Genomic DNA, 17,654 nt, shown 5'->3' with positions numbered 1-17,654 from the left:
TCTTATAATTACCTTGATTGAAGTACCACCCAGCCATCCACAGAGTTACGATGAATACAGAATAAAACTCCAAAGAGTTTTGCCTGTAAGGGGGGACAAAAAAAGATGAAACTTAATCCATGAGGAAACACACACTAATGTATTGATTTTCCATCTGCAGGTGAGCGTTCCATCAATTCAAGCAAAAATAATACAAGAACTTACATCAGGAATTTAAAAAAATCCTTCCACTTAAGAGGAGTCTTTCGGCGTGAGATTCAGACATTGCTCAAACCACAGAGCGGGACCAAGAATCCTTCTCCTATACACAAATGGTCACAAGTGAAGCGCACCATGGCTCGGATTTTCTAAGAAACAGGCCTCCAGAGCCTAAAGAGATTTCCATCCCTTATCCAGCAGCCCAAGAGGCTACTCAATTCACATTGAACATCTTTCTTCTTAAAAATTCTCTCCCCACCCTCAGCTTCCCACTTGAGTCCTTAAATAATTCCCCTAAAAGCTTCTGAAGAAAAGAAAGGGACACACTTAATTCCCATTCTATGCAGTGGGAAGGTAAGTCACAAAAGCCATCCTTTTACGAGCACTGACAGCTCTGGCAGGGGATCCAAGTTCAACCCTAAACACCCATGAGTCTGTAACTCCAGTTCCAGGAGATCTGATCCTCTCTTCTGGTCTCTGTGTGCACCAGGCACACAAGTGCTGCACAGATCTGCATGCAGACAAAGCCATCAGAGAACATGAAGTAAAAGTTGAAGTGAGTGGACAGTAGCGTTCTGTGGCCTCTATTTGTTGGAAAGTCAGATGGAGATTTTGGTACTATTTCCAGCCCAAGGAACTAGTTCCCTGGGAGCTACAGCTAACTCACAGGACCTAGCAGAGAAGGGGAAGGAGAGGGGCGGTAGAGATTGGGTTAGCTCCAATTTCTTAGCAGATAGCTCAGCCCGAGAAGACAGTCTTCTCAGTGCTCATCTGAGCGAAGTTAAGCAAGAATAATTTGTCATTTCTGAGCCTGGTGACACGCATCTGTCACCTCAGCTGTTTGGGGGATTGAGGCAAGCCGTTTTTATATTGACCCCCCTGCCTGCTATAGAGTGGGTTCAAGGCTTCCCTGAACTACTTAATGAGACCTTGTCTCAAAACAAAACCTTCAGAAATGGGGCTGGGGTCGAGTGGAACTGGGGGAGAACGTTCAGCACTTGCAGAGGACCCGAGTTCAGTTCCCACGCCCAATGGCCCACAACTACCTCTAACTCCAGATCCCGGACACTCAGTGCCTGCCCTCTTCTGGCCTCTGCAGGCACCCATACACATGTGCACATACACAGGCACACACATACACAAAATAAAAACTAATAGTAAAATCCTTTTTAAGAGCTGGGATGTTTCTTTGTGTTGGGGTATTTTCCTAGCATGTGCGAGGCTCTACATTTAATCCTTGTCCTCAATGAAAGGGAGGACGATGAGCAATGGACAAATCCCACATTCACGCAAAAGCCATGATGGCTGCCAAATCCTGAAGCACGCATGGAAAGTCCTAACTTCACCAACAAAGCCAGCGAGGACCCTTTGCTCTCTGGGGACCTGAAAAATGGGAAATGGGCAGTGTTGATCTCGAAATGCGTCCTTCCCTCTCTTCTCGCCATTTCTTTAAGACCCAGAAGGGTACCAGTGGCCAGGAAGCCTAAGCAGAGGCTCAGCTCTCTAGCACTCAGAGAAGTGACAAAGATGGTTTCCTCTGTGGCCCTGGCAAGTCCCTGGCATGTTCTTGCATGTGATGGGTTTATAAGTTTGTAAGTAGCTATGGTAGGCTAAGTGAAAGTAGACTTTATATGTTTCATAGAAAGAATAACAACAGTTAGCTGAAATGAAGAACCTGCTTCCTCACATTTCCCGTTCATAGAATCTTTTCCAGAGAACAAAAGAAAAGAATGGCACCGGAGGGTTGTAACCCTTTCCACAGTCAGGGCAATTTCTGGGCCCTTTTTGGAAACATCACCCAACTGGCCCATTCTTTATTAGGTTTCAGGATATACCCTAAATTACTCCAGGATGTGAAGACTGAGTTTTTCCCACATGTCCTTATTCAAAATTAGCCGCGTGACGTTTTAAACACCTCGGAAGCATCATAAAATAGACAAAAGTCTATTTTCAGACTTTTCTTTGCAGTGAATTAATGACCTTGGTGTTGCATTTTGAGGAACAAAGAGATACTACACAGAGCCTCCTAGCCACCCCCAGTTTCACCGTAGGGAAGAGTCTGGGAGCCTGTGGTCTCTTTGGGGGGGGTCTGTCCACAGAGGCTGACACACTGATGTGTTTTGTATCCCTGCATGAAAGAGTGAGGAAGTCTCTTGGAAGAAAAGAGAAACAAAAAGAGAAACGTGGGTCTTCCCGTGCAGCTCAAGCTGGAAAACTCCTTAACGGAGAACAGCCTGGTGTGGCTGATCGCCTTCATGAAAGGCCCCAGACCAGGAAGACAGTACCAAGCGTCAGGTGACAGCCCTGAAATCTCCCCTCCCTCCACTGAGCTCCCAAAGCAGCCCCAGGATGTGGTCCAGGGTCTAGTCCAGGTCACAGCACTGTTCATCATTGAAAGAAGTCAGGACAGAAACTCAAACAGGGCAGGAACCTGGAGGCAGGAGCTGATGCAGAGGCCGTGGAGGGGTGCTGCTTACTGGCCTGCTCAGCCTGCTTTCTTATAGAACGCTGGATTATAGCCCAGAGATGGCACCACTCACAACGGGCTGGACACTTCCCCATCAGTCACCGATTAAGAAAATGCCTCACAGCTGGACCTTGTGGAGGCATTTTCTCAATTGAGCTTCCTTCTCTTCCGATAGCTCCAGCTTGTGCTGAGCTGACATAAAAACTAGCCAGGACACCCAGGTATGGACAATACCCCAGACCCCAAGGACAATACCAAGTGCACTGAGGCCAACCAGCTGCTTGAAGCTGGGACCATGTCACTGTGAACACCGCCAGATCCCAGAAGTCATCAAGAAAACAGGAACACTGAGCTAAGATATGGCATGAGCAGAGAGTCGTTAGAGGCCATTGAGATCAGGCAAGGACTGACTGTAGCTCCGTGTATGCTCATGGAAAGGCAGGTTATTTTGTATTTCTTCATATTTATCCCCTAAGAAATGGGTCCCTTGTCTTCCTATTACAGGCAGGAGTCACTCTTGGACTCCTCACCCAAATTCAGACCTTTGCAGACATACCTCAAGCTTTGGTTCCTCTAAGATGCAGTGTATGGTTCAGTCTGCCACAGCAGGGAAGGCTTGGTCACCTGTGTGGAGCAAGTGGCCACCCCCCATCCCCCCACTCACCCACCCACCCCCGCTCCTCAATCAATAGGCAGAAAGAGATGGCTGGCTTCTTTCTTTGATACCTTTAATTTAGTCTGAGACCACAGCCCGTGGGATGGGTCTTTCCTCCTCAGTTAAACCTCTCAAGAAAGAGCCTCAGAGACGAGCTCAGAGGTGTGTCTCCTAAGAGATTTCAAATCCAGTCTGTTTACAGCGATTAGCCATCACCTGTGTCTTTGTCTGTTTCTCATTATCATCTTTCAGACATCAGAAGTAATTCTCTGGCTGCCAGTTGGGGTCTCTGCTATTTGTGGCTGTCTACCTGGTAGTATTGCTTCACCTCAAAACACCTGGAGCCCCATTCTGCCCGCTCATTACCACCTCCTCCACCCTGTGACCACACCCTCTTCTGCCAGCAGCACCCCTGAGCCCCGAAAAGCTCCCACAGCATGATGATGACAAAGTGTGGTGTGCCCGGAGATAACCGCCAGCGTAAACTCAAGTTAAGGGGACCAAATTCTGAAAACTCCCCCACTAAGCTATCAGCAGCTAATCATTTTCACGGACAGGGCAAACCAATATGGAAACAATTTTAGCATCTTTCTAGCCACCTAAACAGCTACACTCTATGCTCTCCTTACAAGGTTCCATAGGAAGATTCCTGTGACGATTGCCCTTCATGAACACAGTTAATGATGATCACCTGTCAAATATTCCCTCCTCTGTTTATCCACAGGGGTGTGGGGGGAACAGCTGTTTCTAGTCATTTTCTGATCACAGCCCCCATGGTGCAGTAGCCCTGACATCCTGTATAGAAATATGGGGGAGGGGTGCGGTCATGGTTATAAGCAGATGTCACCAGGGGCCTCGAATTCCATCCACACCAGGAAGAGTAACTGAAAAGGTCTTTGCTAGGGGGCCAGTAGGGGGAGCAAGTGTGCCGCTTGGCCTGGACTTGAGATGCTGTCTAGAAGGTGGAGTTTTGAAACCAGTACAGCCCTGATCCGTTGTCCTGGTTGATGTGGTGCCAAAATGTTTTAGGAGACCTGAGGCTTAAGGGAGAGAATGGCAAAAGTCTGAGAAAAGCTGAGAACTCTGGGTACCGTGGTGACCATGTGCGCTCAGCGTTCCTCCACAGTGTGGAGCAATGGCTGCAGATTGTGCCTTGCCCAGGGTGATGCCAGTGAGCGAGCAGCCTTTGGCTCCTGTCTGACATGCAGAGGGAAGTAGCCCCGGACCCAACCACAGACACCACCAGTGAGGAGGGAAAACGCACCCCCACAGGTACAATGGGGGCACTTTGATCAAACTAGAGCAGGGACACATGTGTGCCTGTGCAGATCAAACCATATTATAAAACACAGGCCCAAGACTTGTCAGGCACAGTGCACCACTGAAAAATGTAACACTCTCTCCTGGGCCCCATAAAGAAGGAGCCCTACCACTGCTAGGACCAAGCATCCACTATGTGCATCAGGGACCCATGAGTAAAGAACTCCAGCCTTTTCCCGGACTTCAGCATGGCATGATCCCTATTGCATCAGACAGTCCGGGCCCACCCCAGTTGTGTGTCACGCCTACTGCCTGCCCCATACCTCTGGGGCTCAACTGTGACCCCGTGTGGCACCACTCCCATTGTGTTAAACCTCTAAGAGTTTGGCACACTCAACTAGAAAACAATACTATATGTGTTATACATCACACAGAACAAAAAGGATGGGATTTTAAGAACAAATGTTGAATAGAAACTGCAACAGTGCCCTCCCCTCTCTGTGGACTACTTAGACTCAGGAGCAGCTCACCGCAAGACCGTAAGGGACAGGGAAGAGTGTATTCTGATAACAAATAGTACTGCGAAAACAGATAACAGATATAGATTAACAGGAAGGTTAGGGTTAAAACAATAAAGTCAGGAATGCCAAGGAAGATAAGTAAGAGGGCCAGCAACTAAGAGACAACGGAGAAGATAAGGAGAGAGGGAGGCCAGAGCTCAGATCTCTGAGCTGGTGTCAGCAGGCCAGCTGGCCTCCCTGAGACTCCAATCCCACTCCTTTCTTTGGAGAATATATGCAAGACATGGTTGCCCTGTCATATGACAAACGGTCTACTATTAGGTAAGAATGGCTTCTAACCAGCAACGTCTACCTAGTCTAGAAAGGAGACGACCGCAGATCACCTCGTACACGAGACTACGGCCCCATCCCTGAGGGAGAAGAAAGACTGCAGATTCATCTTGGCAGCTGTGATACAAGCTGCTCTGTGTAAATACGGGAACAATGAAAGGATAGTTTGGTTAACAGCCACCTGCAAGATACCTGCGGGGCCAGAGGCTAGCAGGATAAGGGCTATCAGACAGTCAAAGTCAGCTGAGAATAAGGAGTAAATCGGAGACAGACAGACAGACAGCGGGGGTGGGGTGGGGGTGGGGCCCTTCCACCACCCTTGACTGGGTGGGCAGTGAGCAAACAGTATTAGCATCTCCCCCTTTGGGTCAGGAGGCATGCATAGAGTATGGGGGTTTCTACTGGCTCTGACTGTGACAGCCCGGAAAAGCAACACAACAGAAATTACATTACTCGGTGCCTCGTTTTTACCATAAATCCTATAAAAAAAAAAAAAAAAAAAACTACACAAAACAATTTAATGATATTTTTCCCTCTCTGGGAACCCCTCCCACTCTCGGGAAGTTCTCTCTTTTTTCTTATTGACCCCCCCCCCAATAAAACCCATATCCCTTTGTTTACCCCCCATCTGGAACTCAAGAACCACTGTCTTCGGGTTGAATTTGGGTGACCATGAATTTTCCAAGACCCACTGTGGTAGTTTAAAAGGAATACACACACACACACACACACACACACACACACACATGCACGCACCCCATCCCCATCCCCATAGGCTCATCTGTTTAAATGCTTAGTCTTCAGTTTGGTTGAGTGTTTAGGATGAATTGGGGGTGTGCCCTTGAAAGTGGGGTTTGAGGTTTTAGAAGCCCATGTCAGGCCGGTTAGCTCTCTCTGCCTCCTACTTGTAGGAGATGAAAACTCTAGACTGCTACTCTCGTGCCATACCTGCCTGCCTGCTGCCAAGATCCCAGCCATGGTTGTCATTATGGTTTGAATATGTTTGGCCCAGGAAGTAGCACTATTTGGAGGTATAGCCTTGTTGGAATAAGTGTCACTGTGGGCATGGTCATTAAGACCCTCATCCTAGTTGCCTGGAAGCCAGTATTCTGCTAGCAGCCTTCAGATGAAGATGTAGAACTCTCAGCTCCTCCTGCACCATGCCTACTCCCACCTTGATGATAATGAACTGAACCTCTGAACCTGTAAGCCAGCCCCAGTTAAATGTTGACCTCATAAGAGTTGCCTTGGTCATGGTATCTGTTCACAGCAGTAAGACAATTGTCATGAACTTCAACCATCTGGAACTTTGAGACCCAATAAATCCTTCCTTCTATACATTGCCTTGATTATGGTGTCTTATCACAGCCATAGAAGAGTAAATAAGACACCCTAAGTCCCTGAGTCACGCACACCTGGACCAAGAAAGGTCCTGCTGTTCTCAAAAACTCATTACTTAGGGTGGCCCTCTTGGTGGGAGGGAAGCCTCTGTCATGAAACTTTTCTCAGCATCTCCTCTAGTTAATAGACTCCTGAACATACACCGTGAACTTCTGCATGTAACAACCTCATTCTGGAAGCTGGAGAGGGGGCCATTCTCAAAGCTCGCCAGCCTTAGAAACTTCCTGACCCTGTGTTCACTGTAGATAGGAAAGCGTTTAAAAATAAAGACAGGCCAGGCATGTCAACGAGGCTTTTAAAGATCTCTGCCTCCACCCCTCTGATTTTGCTGATTCACTCCGACTCAGCAGCTGCAAATTCACAGGTGTCGGGGGCCTGGTCTGTGAACTTTGGGAAGCAAGAAGTTCTGTGAATTATGACTCTAATCAGAAGGGTCAGAGCAACAGCTTATCATGCTCAGAGAAGGCCTCTGGGTGGGAAAAGGGTTGCAGGAGTTCATGTATAGGTGGAGACATAGGACATGTTATATGGTGACATGTTATATGGTGATCCAGAACTGGAGTCCCAGCACTCGGGAGGCTGAAGCAGGAATTCCAGGCCAACCGGAGCTTCATAGGGAGTGGAGTGACTCTGGCCAGCTCGTGCCGGGTGAGCACGGCTCTGGTTCCCCTTGCCCTCCTCTCCCATTCCCTCCGCCTAGCTAAAATACCATTCTATCACATTCCTAAGGCTAACCACAAAGGTCCATTTGGCCACTTCCTCCTCCTGAGGCTGACTACCAAGGTCCAGCTATCAAAGTATTAAAGTCTGGCCATCAAAAGCCCCCTTTGGCTCACCTCATTAACATGCTCAGTTAAAGTCAGACACTTCATCCTAGCACAGGGCTGCCCTCTTTAGCTTTATAAACCGTCATTTTCCCTTGTGCCATGCCTCTATCTCCTCTCTATCCAGACGCAGTCCTTTGTCCCACTCTGGGACAAACATTCCTTCCCCCTCTCTCTGTTCCCTTCTCCTTCCTCCTCTATCTCCTGTCCTTGTCTCTTAGTTCCTGCCCTCCGTCGTCCCTCTGGGGCAAATCACTCCCCACTTGGTCTTGTGGGTCCTGAACCAATACCAATCCTGACAACAAGCACCTCAAAACTAAGAATCAGTTACTTCATTGACGTCATCGTTCCTTGTAGGGTGAGTCGCCCGCAGGAGTCAGCAGGAGGTGTACGGTGGCGGCAGCAGGGCCGGATTCTAACCACCATGCAGCAATGGAACGGCTGATAGAGGCGGGATGAACACTCGAGGAGCCACCACCTACAACTCCGCTCCAGATCCCCGCTGCCTGTCACCGGCCTCGCCACTGAATCATTCACGCTCTTGGGCATCCTCATTATCCAACTCAGTGGATAAAGGGATATCGTGCTTCCAGCTAATACTCTGGGTGGTAAGCTGTGGGGTAGTGGACCATGCCAGGAAACACGGTAAGGTCGAGAGGATTCAGAAACCCCAGTAACCTCATACCCGAGGACGGTGTTTCACCTCCTCCCGACCAGGTTCTTGTCACATGACCAGAGCACCCCATGAAGAGGACCCCATGAAGAGGACCATGATGTAGGGGCAGCACCCAGAGTCCCTCCACATGCAGATCCCTAACATCAGATCCCTAACATCTCTGGCCAAGCCAACAGAAAGCATCTGCTTTTAGACCCCAGCCCACCCCAAAATGTACAAAAGACCCCGTCCACAAGGAAAAAAGGCGCACAGAGAGTTATTTCATCAAAGGCTGTCTGAGAGCTTCTGTTGTATAAGAGCTGTAACACTTCTGAGGAAGAAAGTTCTCTCCGGAAGTTTTCGCCACCGGAAACCCTTCCAGCCTACTGTGGTGGTCATTTCCTGCTTGGTGGCCCCGACCTTGGCTCCTAGCTGCCTCTGTGGATTCCTCCCCGCTCTTCACCCGCCCACTGGATAGCATAGCACAGCTCCAGAGCAGCAGAGGCCTTAGAGGATGGACTCCCCCTCCCTTTCTGAAAGCGCAAATCTTTGGCCACTCTGGCCAGGTCAGAGCTCTGCAGATCTCCACAGATAGTGCCCGGTACACAGAGCAGTGGTAAGCTTCCTTAGAGATGCTCGGGCCAGAGAGATTGCTCATTGGGTAAGAGTACACAAGCACAAGGACCTGGGTTCGGATCCCAGCACCAGTGTAGAAAGCCTGCTGTGGCTGGCCGTGAGTGTAACCTCCACCTTCAGCACTGTGAAGGCCAGACTCGTGGTCTACTTGGGCTTGCTGCTGCCTGCTCACATCTGGGGTCAGTGACATGCTCTGTCTTAAAGGAATAAAGAAGAGAATGATAGAGCTGGACACCAGATATCCTCCCCCGGCCCTGTACATACACACACATACACATATACACACACACAGACTCACACACACCACACACCCATTCACACACACACATACACACACACACACACACACATGTGTGTGTGTGCACACGCATATATACTCATACCACACACTCACACACACCACATACACTCACACATACCACATACACTCACATACACACACACATACACCACACACACACACATTATACAGCACACACACATATAGAGCAGGATACCAATGTCTTCCTATGCCCCTGTGTGTGCATGTATGTGCATATCTTACAACACACACATGTGCACATACATATACACAGAGCAGGATTCCAGATGTCCTCCTCTGCCCCATGGGTGCAAATTACCCATCATATAACACACACACACACACACAGAGAAAGAGAAAGAGAGAGGATGCTCTCTCTATCCCCTTCTCTTCCCTCCTCCCTCCCTTTCTTCCTCCCTCACATACTACAAGATGTAATGGCCTGCACCACTCTAAAGCTATAGAACGTTTGGAAACTCCTACCTTTATGAATTTACCTTTAGTTTTCTGAGGGGTCTGAACATGAATTAGGACCATATGCTTTCATTTATAAAATTTCAGGCTTCAAATTATAAATGAGTAGCCGGGCGTGGTGGTGCACGCCTTTAATCCCAGCATTCGGGAGGCAGAGGCAGGTGGATTTCTGAGTTCGAGGCCAGCCTGGTCTACAAAGTGAGTTCCAGGGCAGCCAGGGCTATACAGAGAAACCCTGTCTCGAAAAAAACAAAAAACAAACAAAAAAAATTGTAAATGAGTGTGAAGAGGTAGCGACCACCAGTCATCTTATCAGATGATTGCCCCAGCCTGCTGCAAGAGGAGGCAGGTGCCTCGGTGGGGCTTCGAGGCTGGAGAGATGTGAGTCTACTCAGAGGCTGGCTGAGCAGTGACTTTGGCCCTGCTGCAGGCTGTGCATCATCGAATAGAATGGGGGAAGCAGCAAGAAGAATGGGGGAAGCAGCAGGTCTATTTAAGTCAAGGATGGCTAAAGGAATTCAGTGCTTCAGCCAGGACAGGGAGAAAACCAAATGTATTCCTTCCTAAGGAAGCCCGTGTAGAAGAGACAGAAAAAAGCCTGCAAAGACCTTCCGGCCGGGTAGTTTATCTAGGCACACGCCATACTCCTGACAAGTGGAACTCTGAATTAGCCAGATTTGTCCCAAACCTTAGAATTTAAAGCAAGAACTTGACTAGTGCTACAGAACATTCAAGAAGAAATACAGGGAGTGGGGCAAGACTGCCCCCTTTCCCCTCCCAAGGCAGCAAGGGCCTGCCACTGAACTCCCCAAGTTCGCTTAGCTTCAAATCCACCTTGACATTTTGAGGGTTTTCTTTTATTTTATTATTTTAACCCCTTGTCTCTTCCGCTGTGGTTAAGCAAACAAACTGAGTTCTGACAAATGAGTTGAGCTCTGGTACTTATTTCATAAATAACGACTTCAGAGAAATATTTGGAATGGGGTCCAGCTTTATTTCTAGGACGAAAGGAGCTCTGCTACAGAAGGGGAGGGAGGAAACAGAGAATCAAATGTGTGGGAACAGTGAGAAGGAACATAGAACCAAGACGTGGCCTCAAATCTGACCCGCTAGACGCCGCATCCTTCCCAAGCAGGAGTTCTTGGTTCAGTTGGGCCAAAATGAACCTACCGCTGGCCCCGCCTTAGCCCCGCCTTAGCCCCGCCTTAGCCCCGCCTTAGCCCCGCCTTAGCCCCGCCTTAGCCCCGCCTTAGCCCCGCCTTAGCCCCGCCTTAGCCTTACACGTGCTGCTTCCTAGTCTTCTATATGCCGGTTGTGGGCTTGGTTGGTTCAGGGATTGTTCGGTCCCTTTTGTGGTTTCCTTCCGTTGATGGGGAGGGGTTATGGTGCTGAACCTAAGGCAGTCGGTACACAAGGCAATCATTCTAGCCTTGAGCTCTGTCCCTAGCTCTGGGTTACAGGGTCTCGCCTAGCCTTGTTTACTTCAGCCAACCTAGCTCAGCTAGCAGTCCACCCCAACACATGGCCACATCCCGTCCTGGGCTCTCATGAGGGGTTTCCAGAGCGCCATCCTCACTGGTGCAAATGTGACTGGTGTTAACCTTTGGTCTTTATATACAAGGACTCTTAGTTTGTTCACTGATACAGGCCAAGCCATCGTATATGGAGATAATCATACATATTTAATGTATTTAATGTGTGTCTTTTTACTTAATGTGTGAAAATGAAAGACAAAGTTCAAAATAAATAATAACTTGAACATGAAGGCCATAAGGGCCTGGGAAATTGAAATAGGTAGGCCTTAACTTGTGTGCTTTGATAGTATTAAAATTTGCTAAGTATTATTTAAACAGGGATGACGCTAGAGAGTTTTTTTTTTTAAGTGATTAATGAAATTCTCAAATGGAAAAGAATAAATCGTACCTGTGAAACCCAAAGACATAATGGCTTGACATCACTGACAACAGCCGCGGAAGAGCAGGGGGTGACAATAAGCTCATGGAGCTGAAACAGTGATCAGCGAAAATCCTTCAGCTGGTAAACAGTAGGCAGTGGGGAAATTCTCCAAAAAGAATAAAAGCCCCCAAATACCAGAACTGAAAATAAAGGAAACTAAAAGGCCAGCTCAAGAGCAACTAGCACGTTTCAAAAAAAGAACGAAAGCACGAAGAAGAAACTGAGGGAGAATACTTTTTAAATCTCCCAGGACACAAGGACATGACCATTAAGAGGCCTCCTCTGGGGTTCAGCATGATGTAATGTAGAAGAGATCTGTGGGGCACAGAGCACCCCAGAGCCTCTCACCATTCCCATACCACATGACAAGGTCTAGAAGACAAATGTCAACATCGTCCAAAGACACTAGAGAGTGATGGGACAATTGTCTCATGATTCTGAACGGATAAGATTTCTCATAAATGTCTCTCCAGGCCATCAGGCTGTGACGGGCTGTGCTGTATTTGGGGACAGGATAAGTCCCCAAGTTCTAGGGACCTGAGCTCCTCTCAGCTCCTCTAGGTTTCCTAGAGCAAATCTGGAAGGTTCCCCACCGGCCCCTGTGTGATATCATACCCCCTGTGAGCTGGGGTATGATATTCAGAGAGTGGAGATAGTAGGGGCCTTAGGTCACTGGGTAGACCCTTAAAGAGGATGCTGGGGCCTAGACTCTTCTCTTTGCATGTGCCCATAAGTGAACAGGGGTTGTCCCACCACATGCTCCCACCATGATGTATGTGCCACACAATACAGCCAACAGAGGAGGAAATCTAAAACCCTGAACCAAAATAAATCCTTCTACTCTGCCGGTTGCTTATCTCATACATTCATCACTGTAACAGACAGCTAACAAATGTGCTCTGAGAAAACAAGAGACAAAAGTAATGCAAAAAAAAAAAAAAAAAAAAAATTGGAATCCAGGTACCAGGTGATCCAAACCAGAGAGTATAAGAAAACCCTAGGGTGGCGACAGGCAAGCCCAGCATAACAGCCATGTGGTAGCTGACCTGGCTCAAAGCAGGAACGGGATGTTAGCAGGCTGCTAGCGCATAGCAACGTGCTCAGAGGAGAGACTCCATTCCATAGAAGACTCAGGAATGAAACTAAGGCAACTAAACTAACAAGCAAAGTAACCCTAAGAAAAAACGAAACCTTCACAAGAAGGAAACATAGTTACAGAATACTATCCTGCTGCACTTCGAAGGTTGTTTACTGAACCACAATGGCTCAGGGTTTAAGGTAACATAGTGACCCAATTACAAGACTAGGAAGAGAGAAGAGTGTGACGTCCTTTTATAGAAGGACCTCAACTGGCCAGGCTTAAAACTGTCTATCAATAAAGCAGCAGTGAAGTCACAGCGTTTAGAAATACAAAAGTTACCAAAATGGATGCCAGTGTCTGTGTGCAGGACAGGAGGGCGTGTGAGGGACAAGCACAAAAGACAGTGACTTGTAAAGACTCGTCACTCCACTTTGTTTCCAAGCTGTGCACGTTTTACCCAGATAAAAGAAACATTTTCTTCTAGGTGTCAAACACGCTGGCATCAAACCAATACTTGCTACTTGACATTCCAAACGTATTTAAAGACGGCTAGGATGGGGTGACTTCCTTGTATGGCTTGATGTTTCTTAGACTTGTGTTGAGTCCTGTCAGTGCTGTTCCCTATACACTTTGAAGCAGGGGGAAAGAATGGCCTATAAAACCCCTCAGCAAGCAAGAGGCTGATCAAGAGACCACATTGTCAGCCCAAGGGTCTTGCCTTACCAAAATCGAATTCAAGGTGTAATTTTTATTTTAATAGCCAAAATGAGACAAGAACTATACAAGGAAAAATATAGGTGAACCTTACTCCTGGACATAACAGAAAAATCCCAAAGACTAACAAAAGAACCCACTGACGAATAGGTATTGATAATGGTGATGATTTCCAAAGCACTAGCCTTGGGGGGGGGGGGTGAGATATAAAGGTCATTCTAACATCTACAGGCAAGTGCATAGTGTCTGTGACAGAAGGATTCTGTGTGTGTGTGTGTGTGTGTGTGTGTGTGTGTGTGTGTGTGTGTGTTTTGTTTTGTTTTAAGAATGACACCTAAGGCTGACAAATGACAGCGAGAATTGTGACTTGGGACATCTCATCCTTACATGCTTCAGGTTTTAGGAAATGGTTCTTGGAGAAATTAACAGCTGAAGAAAAGAAAGTATGACNGTGTGTGTGTGTGTGTGTGTGTGTGTGTGTGTGTGTGTTTCGATAGGCAGGGACCACAGGATGATCAGAGACTCTGAGAATTGTGACTTGGGACATCTCATCCTTACATGCTTCAGGTTTTAGGAAATGGTTCTTGGAGAAATTAACAGCTGAAGAAAAGAAAGTATGACATTGTTAGTTCCATCTGAGTCTCCTGAGCCCTCACGGGGCTTGAGAGGTCTCTGTGATCAGCCACCATGCTTAAGAGACAAGGATAAGGACACTCTTGTTCCTAAGTTGCAGCGTTTTGGGCAAATAAACCCTCTTAGATCTGACCTAAAACTGGACAAGCATCACCCATTGGATGTTTCATGATGGTGGAACCTGAGGATGAGGCAGAGTGAGTTGTGGCTGGCAACTGAAAATGAATTTAGGGCCTTCTGTATTACGCTTTCCCCTAATCAGACTCTGTCTGTGGCAGGCCTGCCCGTGTGAAAAGCGTTACTTACTGTGCACGAAATATTCTCTCAAACTCCAGAGGGCCCGTGACTGCTGGGGGTGCAATCTTGTGTTTTAATCTTACTCGTCCGACCTTCCAAGCGAAATAACCTGCAAGGGAACGGAATGTTGTGTTACAGTCTGGCACATCGCTGGTCACCAGTGAGGTGTGAGTACAGTTGGGTACCAGAGCTATCTACTAGAAATCATCAAATTAAAACAGGCTGGCCAGTGAGCCCCAGGGACCTATCTGTCTCTGTCTCTCTAAGCACTAGGATTACAGGCCTGCACCACCACGCCCAGTTTGGGGGTTGTTGTTGCTGTTGGTTGGCTGGTTAGTTGTTTTATTTTGTTTTTATATGAATTCTGGGGATTGAACTCAAGTCCTTTGCGAACTCAAGTTCACAAAGTGAGTTCTTTCTTCTTTTCTTTTCTTTTCCTTTCTTTTCTTTCTTTTTTTGTTTTTGTTTGTTTGTTGTTTTGTTTTGTTTTTTGTTTGTTTGTTTGTTTTTCAAGACAGGGTTTCTCTGTAGTTCTGGCTGTCCTGGAACTCACTCTGTAGACCAGGCTGGCCTTGAACTCAGAAATCCGCCTGACTCTGCCTCCCCAGTGCTGGGTTTAAAGGTGTGTACCACCACTGCCTGGCACAAAGCAAGTTCTTTTCCACCTGAATTATCTCCCAGATCCCTCATCTCCTTCTTACTTCATAATTACCTCCTGGCGTCTCTCACTTCCCTTCCCACTGTCTCCCCCAGTTCCATGTTCCTGGTCGTTGCCTCAAACATGCTTTGTTTCATTTTGATATCTCAACACCCACTTCTGACATGCTGGTGTTTCAAAAGGAATAACTTCCTCTTGTAAAATCCCACACCGAGTGTGTGGTTTGTGTCTTCTCCTCTGTGAGTATTCAGGGAGAGGTTTTCTCCCAAAACAGCACACTCACCCTTTGACAGGAAGTCAGCCAGAACTGAGCCTGGCTTAGGGAGGACTCCCCAGCAAGCTTCCTTCCCTTCCCTTTGGCTCCCCATTAGCTGTTGCTTAGGAGTTAAAGAGCCGGAGTGAACATACTATGTATGTAATGCTTAGGGCTGAAGTGATCTGGGTACTGTCCAACCCTCCACTACACCCTTGCTGGGCAAAAGAACTGTGGACTAGCCAGCAGCTCACAGGACCAACAAGGGCCAGAAGAAGGGGGCCCTTTCTATTATGGAGAAATTGGAACTTGGCCTTTCTGGTCCCCAACACCTCTGTACTGTTACCATTTCTCCTAATTTGCTTCCTAGTCCTGGAGGAAACACCTAGGGACAGAAACAATGGAGGCTGTGTGCTCCTGGGTTTGCCAATGTGCAGTAGCACAAGAACACGGGGCTTCTGAAGGGTTTGAGAATGAGCAAACATTCTAACAGGAGTTCCATTTCCCTCGAGTCTGTGGACTGCAGCCAGTACGCACCTGTGTGCCACACCAGCCAATGTACGGACCTAGCTCAGGAAATGCGCCAGGGGCAGGAGCATCCACAATGGGAAGGAACATTTGGGCTTGGTGTCAGGTTCTGGAGTAAAAGCCCCAATCTCTCCTTTGAGCCCTGCCTCAGTAAGAACACAGCGGCAAATGGCCAAGCTATTCCATCCCTTCTGTGGAAAGACTGAATTTCTCTTATCTTTCCTCTTTCCTGGGGCTGGGGGGGGGGNGNTTGTGTGCTAGGGACAGTACAGGGGGATACTTCCTCTGCCACCGAGGACCGCTCAATCACAGAGCCTTCCCCAGGGAAGCCACTTCTCTATTTGGCAGCTTCTCTCTGCAGGTAAGAAGTTTAGGACTGGACAGTGGTAAGGACCTATTCGGGGTCAGTCACCACGGAGGTACTTCCTACTCAGGATCCTGTTTAACTTTCTATGCTGAGGTCACAGAAAAGCAGAATATGCTGGCCTGGAGCAGTCAGCTTCCGGAAGGCTGAACCACACAGGTCCTGGTGCACTTCCTGAAGGCTGAACCACACAGATCTCAGGGGGTCTGTCTTAAAAGCCTGAGCTGTTGGTACTCTGTTACAAGGTGTCCTAATTCTGTGAACAACAAACTTCTGTTGGTGTGGCTGGCTAAACAGTATCTCTCTGTCTTTTTGTCTGTGTGTGTGTGTGTCTCTCTCTCTCTGTAATCCACAATTAAACTTTTTTTTTTTCTGCCACAAACATCATTTTTCTGGTCTCTTCTCTTCCTGTTCTCTACTTCCCTCACCATCAAACTGTCTCTCTTCTGGTCCCAGGACACAGTGTCCTCAGCGTGAGCCAGCACACAAAAGGCTCTCTGTGGGGAGAGACCCTCTGTGGGAAGGGACATGTAGCCCTTGTCCCTGTTGCCCCTTTGTAACTGCAAGACCAAGGCACGCTGTTTGTTTAGACCCAGATTCTCCAGGGGTTGGTAGCAAATTCCTGCTCTAGTCCACAAAAGCACAGTTTCCCTTATCCACAAAGCAGACTGGTTAGGCTAGCCGCTGCATGAGTGTGAAGACCCGGCTCTACCACTAAGCAGAGCCATCATTTGCTTCCGGCAGTGTGCAGCCTGCACTGTCCCCAGCTCTCAGCCCGAGCATCCGGATGATGCACCCCAGAAAGAATAAACAGGCATTCTTGGTAAGCAACTCTGTTCACTAAGCATGGAAGGAAGATAGCATGAGTTGAAGAACTTTGCTCCTGGGCAGACAGAGTCTCCATTTATCCAGGAAGAGGTGGGTGTGAAGTCATCCCAGTGGAGACAGCTTGTAATGTTTAGAATTCATTACTTAATCTAAGCTGCATATTTCTGCAGAATTTTACCCTGGTGATCAAATCTGCCATGGGTCTTAAAAACAAAACGAAACGAAACGAAAATGCTTTAAATGTTTACAACCAACTTTAGAAGCAGGAATAGTTAGTTTCCTGGTGAACCTGCCTAGCGGCTATCTGTACTCTCCATTCTCATGCGCTCACGGCCCTGCCTGAGACTCCTGATGCTCCCGGCACTGAGATATGAACGGTCACCATAAATGATAGAGTCACTGGGCTCAGAGGCCCACAACGTCCCAGAGAGAACATTCCCAAATCCTACCCATCTCAGGAAAGGAGTGGGCAGGCCACTCTGAGCAATGTCTGCTGGGCACCCAGAACTACTAACGAAATGCAGACATGAAACCCAAACCCAAACACTGAAGCAATCTCTCTCTCTCTCTCTCTCTCTCTCTCTCTCTCTCTCTCTCTCTCTCTCTCTCTCTCTCTCTCT

The 17,654-nt window shown here is 47.8% G+C and overlaps 1 protein-coding gene across 1 annotated transcript in view; it reads right to left on the bottom strand.

Annotated features, from left to right (window-relative positions):
* The window catches only part of Mgst2 (microsomal glutathione S-transferase 2), a 52,348-nt gene that overhangs the window by 5,019 nt on the left and 29,675 nt on the right, over positions 1-17,654 (bottom strand). Inside the window, exons 2-4 of the mRNA XM_021196913.1 lie at positions 15,341-15,415; positions 14,413-14,512; positions 13-83 (exon numbers count right to left, since the gene is read on the bottom strand). Coding sequence (XP_021052572.1) covers positions 13-83; positions 14,413-14,512; positions 15,341-15,415 — 246 coding nt within the window. The remainder of the gene's footprint in view (positions 1-12; positions 84-14,412; positions 14,513-15,340; positions 15,416-17,654) is intronic.

This window comes from Mus pahari, chromosome 4 (assembly GCF_900095145.1).
Source record: "Mus pahari chromosome 4, PAHARI_EIJ_v1.1, whole genome shotgun sequence".
Classification (NCBI taxonomy): domain Eukaryota; kingdom Metazoa; phylum Chordata; class Mammalia; order Rodentia; family Muridae; genus Mus; species Mus pahari.
Note: the sequence above shows the minus strand (reverse complement) of the source record. Positions and strands in the feature narration are given on the sequence as shown.